This window comes from Vigna umbellata, chromosome 5 (assembly GCF_029865625.1).
Source record: "Vigna umbellata cultivar VRB3 chromosome 5, Vumbellata_1.0, whole genome shotgun sequence".
NCBI lineage: Eukaryota > Viridiplantae > Streptophyta > Magnoliopsida > Fabales > Fabaceae > Vigna > Vigna umbellata.
In genome coordinates, this window is record NC_142169.1 from 26738440 (window position 1) to 26745998 (window position 7559).

Below are 7559 nucleotides of genomic sequence, written 5' to 3' on the forward strand. Positions count from 1 at the left end.
ATCAATTTCCAATGAATGAAAAAGTTTTCTTTGCTTCTTCTCGTCTAAACCTCTAATATTCTCATAAGTTATTTTGATGAATTTATTCAAATAAGCTAAAATTAACTCATAAATATATCGAACCTTATTTCCATTCACTTTCTTACGTTAAAAAAAAAAATACATTCATTAGTGTGAATTTATCATAACTTAATAGCAAATAAAAAAGTTGAACACAACCATGTTAATCCACAACTAATAAGATCAATCTATGCTAATTAAGTATAACATTTTTGTGTAAGGACTAAAATCAATTTAGTCTAATTAAGTATAACATTTTTCTGTAAGGACTTGTGGTGTGATTTGTTGGTCAAAACTACTTATGGTATCGGGTGGGACTAAGATAGATAATTTTCCTTTTACTTTTTAAAGAGATTTATATATTAGACTGAATTTTTTCTGTTTCTTTGCGTAACTTTCTGATAAAACAAATTTAGAAAATAATATGAAACAAAAATCTAATGCTAACTATTTTTTTTTTATATATCATATATAATATGAAAAAATAATTCCACAATAAATTATTTTAGTTATTTGATGCGACATACTCTTCGAAGCATTAACGTTTTTGTCTTCCAAATTAACTACTAATTATGGATTTTTTTTAATTTTTTTTAGAATTGAATTTTTTCATTTTAAGAACTTAAGCAACTATATTTTTCTATGAGCACTTAGCTACATCATAATATTTGCATGATATCATCTACGATCCAATTTCATAAAATGAAAATAAGAAATTGAAGCATTTTTAATAGTAAATGTTATCGGAAAAATTTTAACATTTTTTTTTTAATGAATCCTTACATCAGTTTTAAGAATTTAATAATTAACCTTACCTATAGATAATATAGTTATTTAAGATCTTAAAATTGATTTATATTTCTTAAAAATAAGTCTGGAAATTGAGATGTTAATTATTAGAAAAAAGTTGTTCTCTATTCAGGTAGTTATTTTTAAAACTCCATGTAAAATTAGTGACTTGTCTTTATTTTTGGACAATGCATCAGTTTGTAGGGTAAATGATTTAGTTAAGCTGTGGATAAAATGGCACAATCATGCAACAACAAAGACGAAACCTAATCATATACACAACAACCAAATATGAACCTAATGAAGGAAATCCTACCAGAACAACCACGTATGTCACAGTCCAGAGTAACCTAATCAAAATGAAAAAATATAAATAAATTTGCATAATAAAAAATTCATAATACACCTGACAAAATATATATATATATATATATATATATATATATATATATATATATATATATATATATATATACAAAAAAAAATTTACATTATCAAATTATATATCAATTAGATTTAAAATTCAATTTATTACACTAATATTATAATATATCAATATATGCTGCTTGTTATTAACTTTTCTTATTTCTACACTTGATACCCTTAATGTATAATTAATTAAATATTTTAAATTATCCAAAAATATAACTAAATAATAATACATAATTAAATATAATCAACTAGTTTTCTAAAATTAAATTAGATTTACAATCGGAAACAATAATTCAAATATAATATACCTACATGATAATAAAGATGAATAGAAGTTTCATCTTACCAACCTGATTTTATGGGATTGAAAATATGTTAAAACTTGGTATTAAAACATAGTATATAAACTTTTGAAAATTCTTAAATAAGGTAGATATTTATACCATTTTGAGATTGAAAACATAATATTAAAAAATGGTTGATATAGGAAAACCAATTATTTAAAATAGAAAAATAATTAGATTTATAAACCTATGAACATTGTGAACTCCCTGGAACATATAATTTAACCAACTTTATAATTTGATCATTAATTTTTTTTTAAGAAAACTATCTAAAATTTACTTAAAAACGAAGCATCTAAAAATAAGTTTTTTCAGAACTAAAATTAAAAAAAACTCCTGTCACGGATAAAGGTCTAAATCTAATAAAGGTAGACACTAGACAGAAATGTGGATAAAATTAAAATATTAAATTAGAATGAGTAATATAAGAAACTAACTACTTAGCTAAGTGGAGTTTCCCTGAAAAATACTTCTGTAATGTAAGAATGAATCTTCCTTTGTACTCCAGAAAAGGAATTAAAAAATAAAAAGGATAATTATTTTGTTATTAATAATTAATGTTAATTAACTATGTTTAGGGAAGGAAGAGGAAAGTGATTATTATTCTGCATGTTACTCGTAATCCAAAAATGATATATTAGGAACCGTAGTTCAGAAGAAAGGCTTTGAAGTCCGACAAAGAGAGTCGGTGAACGACGCGCATACCTAAACTTACTCCACTCGCCAGAGCCACTTCTCTCATTTACTTTCTCTCGCCGTCCGTCGCTTCCACCGCTGTCTCCGCCGGGAATGCCACCGTCGCCGGCTGCCTCTCGCCAGGTACGTTCTCTCTCCTTTTTCTGCTCTATCCAGCCACTTTCTTTTCCTTTTCAAGTTGCCTCGATCTCGCTGTTCTCGATTGCTCTGCTTTTCTCTTTCCAGATTTGCTTTTCTGGCAGCTTTTCAATTACCCCGACCGAGATTCCGCTTTCATCATTTCTCTCTTTTTTGGTTGTTTGGGATTCGGGAAGAGGAACTACCTCCTCTCGCGTTTTTGGGAACAATTACTGTTAATATAGACCTATCATGGCTGTGCCGAGTGTGTGTTCTGTTTTAACCATTTTTTGTTTTATTCTACTGCTGACGCATGAGGTGATTTAATTTTTCATGTGAATTCGCTATGGTGTTTGAACAATACTGGCTACTGTGTTTGGGGAAGGTCTTGTCTGGTTTCTCTACTCACTTTCTCTTTGGGACATGTTTCTATTTAGGGATATTTATTGAAAATCACTTGAAGTTCACACTCATCACTTCTGTAACACTTGTTCTAGTTGTTTTACTGTTACCCCGAAAATCTTCGCTTTAGTATTTGGATCTTTGATTTTCTGTTGATTGCATCTTATTCTACTTTGATGCATTTGTTATGTGTGTGTTTTCGTTATGGGATGTTGTGTTTCAGTGGATGTTGTGTTTCAGTGTTCTTCAGCTTACAGATCTAGGTGATTTGTATGTGCAGCTGTTGAAATGAATGGGGCGCAGAACAGGAAGGTTCACAATGTTGAGAAACCTTTTCCAGGATGTTTGGGAAGAATGGTGAACCTCTTTGATTTGACTGGGGGCGTCAATGGAAACAAGCTACTCACGGACAGGCCTCACCGCGATGGTGATCGCTCTCTTTCTCTATCTGTGTTAACTCTTTTTGTTTCTCCACTTTGCCCTGGGTTGGTTTCTTTTTTAACCCCTAAAATCCCCGCCTTGTTTGGTTGAGGATTTTCTGTATGATGTGCTATTTTGTCATATTGACTCTCTGTTTGGAATTGTCTCTAATGGTTATCTTAACCTTGCCTTTTGTCAATTTCTTGTTGTTAGTTTTGGGGTTTGGTAGAGTGCAGGGTTGACTATAATTCCCTGTGTGCCTGGTAGTTTTTATTTAGAGCTTGTTGCCTTTGGGTTTTTGTTGACCGAATTTCAGATAGACACATCTCTCTTCGTGATCTGTCCGGTTTTATATATTCTTGGACATAATGAAACCCAGCTGGAGGTTTCTCTAAATTTTCGAGTGCTTTTCTTTACTGCCAATCTGACTGGAATGATTTTACTTACAATTTCTAGTGTTGAAAATTTTCTATGCCATTTTATTATCAAATCTGAGTCTCACTAAATTATACCTAAATTGCAGCATCATCACTTTCAAGAAGTCAATCAGATGTTGCAAGGATCGCAAGTCCTACTTTGGGTGATCAGATAGAGGATAAGCTGGTAATTTTGGAGGCATGAATTTTTTTATTGTCATTCAAGCTAACTTAAATCCAAATTAATTGCAATGCAATATGGAATGTTCTTCACCTTTTCAATTTATGATGTGCTTTCTGTACTTGTTTTTATTTATCTATGTATATTCCGTTTTCACGGACTTTGCAGATTGTTTCTGACTCAATGAGAGCTTTGTCAAATAAGAAAATAAATGGAACACCCATTAAGATGCTCATAGACCAAGAAATGTCCAAAGAAGTTGTTTCAAAGCACAACCCACCACCAAATGTAGTTGCAAAATTAATGGGGCTTGAAGCCCTCCCACGGGGAGATCCTAATTTATCTGTGGAGAGAAGCCATAGAGGAGATTATTCTCAACATACGTGTGATCATTCAGGGACACCATTTAAACACTGGCAGATGCATGATAGATTTATGGACAAGGAAATGCTTCATGAAGTTCATCTGAACACAGAACAGATTGCTTACAAGGATATTTATGACATATGGTTGCAATCACAAAGAACAGGCAATGTAAGAGACAAGACACCCGAGAGAGAAAAGTGGACTGAAGATGTTAATGGGAAGAAAATGGCTCTCATTCGTCAAAAATTTATGGAAGCTAAACGTCTGTCCACAGATGAGAAACTACGTCAGTCCAAGGAGTTTGATGATGCCTTGGAAGTTTTGAGTTCAAATAATGATCTGTTAATCAGGTTATTGGATTCTCAAAATCTTTATGAACTTCAGTCCACTCCAGTAGCAGAGACAAAGCGCATTACTGTTCTTAAGCCTTCGAAGATGGTTGATAATGAAAAATCTGTTGGTAAGGGGAAGAAAAATGATAAGCAGATTAGGAAACCGGCAAATGTTGGTACTGCATGGGAGAGATACAGTCCTGGATACACTCCTCCCAATCAGAAAGTGGACGAGTTTCCAGTACAACCTACTCGTATAGTGGTATTGAAGCCAAGCCCTGGCAAGGCACATGAGATTAAGGCAGTGGTTTCTCCAACAATGTCGTCACCTCGGAATTTGCCAAGTGGAAATTTCTACCAGGAACCTGAAGATGATGATGTACTTGAATCAAGAAAAGTAGATAGTGAGATTACACAGCAATTGCATGAAGATATGAGGAGCCATCAAAGAGATGAAACATTCTATTCTTCAGTATTTTCAAATGGCTATACTGGTGATGAGAGTTCATTCAACAAATCGGATCATGAGTGTAATGCAGGGAACTTTAGTGATTTGGAAGTCATGTCACCATCTCCAAGGCATTCTTGGGATTACATCAATCGCTGTGGCAGTCCTTTTTCTTCATCATCCTTCAGCCGTGCATCCTGTTCTCCTGAGTCGTCGGTATGCAGAGAGGCCAAGAAACGACTTTCTGAAAGATGGGCCATGATGGCATCAAGTAAAGGCCTTCAAGAACAAAGGCACATGCGCAGAAGCTCTACCTTAGGTGAGATGCTTGCTCTCTCGGATATAAAGAAATCTGAAATATCCGAGCTTGAGGGTATTAATAAAGAACAGGAACCAAATGAATCTGTTTCTTGTAGTCGAAATTTTAATGCTGAAACATGTGTGGATGGTTCTCCTAGAAATCTCTCTAGGTCAAAATCTGTTCCAACATCTTCCACTGTCTTTGATAATGGTCTCAGTGTTGAAGTTTGTGATAATGATGCTGGCAAAATACATGTGTCTGGGGAGCTGACAAAGTCAAAGAGTATGAAATCATCATTTAAAGGGAAAGTTACCAGTTTCTTCTTCTCGAGGAGCAAGAAACCAACCAGAGAAAAATCTTGTCCATCTCAATCTAAAATTGAATCCCAATCTACACTCACTGGAACATCAGATTCTCCTGTAAGTTCGTCTGGTGTCCTTAGGGAGGATGTGTCTCAAAGCTTCAATAGTGGATCCATTGGAGAGTGTTCTCTTACAGTACCAAATGAATCATCAGGCAAAATGTTCTCAGATTCTATCTCTAACGGACAAGGCGCCATACCTCTGGAGGTAATAGCTTCTATTTTTGCGTATATTATGATCTACGTCTTTTACCGTGCATTATACACATTTTCTTTCTGTCTATATTGGCTTGAGGTATCTCATCAATGCTTTATAAATTTTCCACCAACTCTCAGTCCCTTACTTGTCTCCCCCTTTGCAAAGGAAAGAATGGAAAAACAACAAAAAAAGAGAAAAACAGTATTGAATATATATATTGATTCTTATTGTGACGCATTTGGTTGGGTTGTACTGCTGTTTTCCATTGTTTTTTTTTTCTTTTCTATACCAATATCTTTCTAAATAATAAAAATCGTCTTTTAATTCCAGCTTGTGCCTTGTCTACCTAACTAATGAAATTAGTCACTTGAAACTTATGTATGAGTTGGAGGCTGCTTGGTGTAGTGGAACAAATGAAATCTTCACCTGCCTTTGAACGTCATTGAGTCCTAATAGCTATTTGATAAATTATAGAACTAGCTTTTTTCAGCCAGCATACGTAGTACACACAAAACCTCTATGATTTCTTGTTATTGCAGATTATGGAATTGTAAACTGAATTCCTCATGTTTGTTTACAGTCTGGATTGACACTGTCAAAGCCCGTGGTGCCTGGGATTTCAAGTGAAAACCAGGGTCAGCCGAGTCCGATATCAGTTTTAGAGCCTCCATTTGAAGATGATAATGGTGCTAACGAGGCCTTGGGCTATGGGAAGGGTGGTCACCTGGGTACTGCCTGGTCCTTTCTCTCTATACTCTCACTATTTCAAGATGTTCATATTGGATTGTCTTTACTGTTTTATTATCTGACTTTAATATTTTTTTAGGATCACGGGGCCCTCTGAAGTCTAATTTAATTGACAAATCACCACCTATAGAATCAATAGCTCGGACCCTCTCTTGGGATGATTCTTGTGTAGAGGTGGCAAGTCCATACCCATTAAAGCCCTCGTTGGGCTCCTTAGACACCAAGGTAGAGGATCAAGACTGGCTTGTGTTTGTCGAGAAACTACTATCAGCTGCTGGAATTGATGATCAAGTGCAGTCTGACTCGTTTTACTCTAGATGGCATTCCCTCGAAAGCCCATTGGATCCATCATTGAGGGACAATTATGCCAATCTGAATGACAAGGAGCCTCAGCAACTCCATGAGGCGAAGCGAAGGCAGAGGAGATCCAATCAGAAGCTTGTATTCGATTGTGTTAATTTTTCACTGATAGAAATTACTGGTTATGGATCAGAGAATTACTTGATGGGTAGGTTATGGAGTGGGAGCCACAGCAGATTCCAAGTCCCAGAGGGTGAAGCTCACCCTTTGGTAGACCTTGTTGTGGCCCAGATGAAGGAGTTAATATCTGGTGCTATGAGGTCTGTTTGGGGAGATTGTGGGGACAGTAACAGCCTGGGGGTAGAAAGTGTTGTCAGAAAAGAGGTTGTGGGGAAAGGGTGGGTTGAGCTTATGGCATTAGAGATGGATATTTTGGTGAAGGAAGTAGAGGGGAAGTTGCTACAAGAACTTGTGGAGGATGCGGTAGTTGATTTGACTGGCAGGGCCTGAATCGTTGAAACCTGACATGGCGTTTTCGCTTTGGCTTCGCTTTTTTTAATATTGTAACTCTATTATTGTTGTATTCGATTATCAACACACGGCCCTACTTACCTAATTTTATTAAATGCTACTGAAAAATTATTTCAA

General features: G+C 35.1%; 1 protein-coding gene across 2 annotated transcripts; it reads left to right on the top strand.

Moving 5' to 3' along the window:
* Positions 1-2278: 2278 nt before the first annotated feature.
* LOC124825581 (uncharacterized) lies at positions 2279-7559 on the top strand. 2 transcript variants are annotated; one of them, XM_088116333.1, is made up of 7 exons: positions 2279-2444; positions 2547-2756; positions 3121-3267; positions 3784-3863; positions 4026-5873; positions 6445-6592; positions 6691-7559. In XM_088116333.1, exons 3-7 carry the CDS (start codon positions 3129-3131, stop codon positions 7419-7421), a joined length of 2946 nt encoding a protein of 981 aa, XP_087972459.1. In that variant the 5' UTR covers positions 2279-2444; positions 2547-2756; positions 3121-3128; the 3' UTR covers positions 7422-7559. The 2 variants fall into 2 exon arrangements, with proteins under 2 accessions (XP_087972459.1, XP_047154182.1); XM_047298226.2 differs by lacking the exon at positions 2547-2756.

Coding starts and splice junctions, on each gene's coding strand:
- LOC124825581 (XM_088116333.1), top strand. CDS start 3,129: ATGAATGGGGCGCAGAACAGGAAGGTTCACAATGTTGAGAAACCTTTT. Junction 3,268..3,783: donor GGACAGGCCTCACCGCGATG/GTGATCGCTCTC, acceptor CCTAAATTGCAG/CATCATCACTTTCAAGAAGT. Junction 6,593..6,690: donor TGGGAAGGGTGGTCACCTGG/GTACTGCCTGGT, acceptor ATATTTTTTTAG/GATCACGGGGCCCTCTGAAG.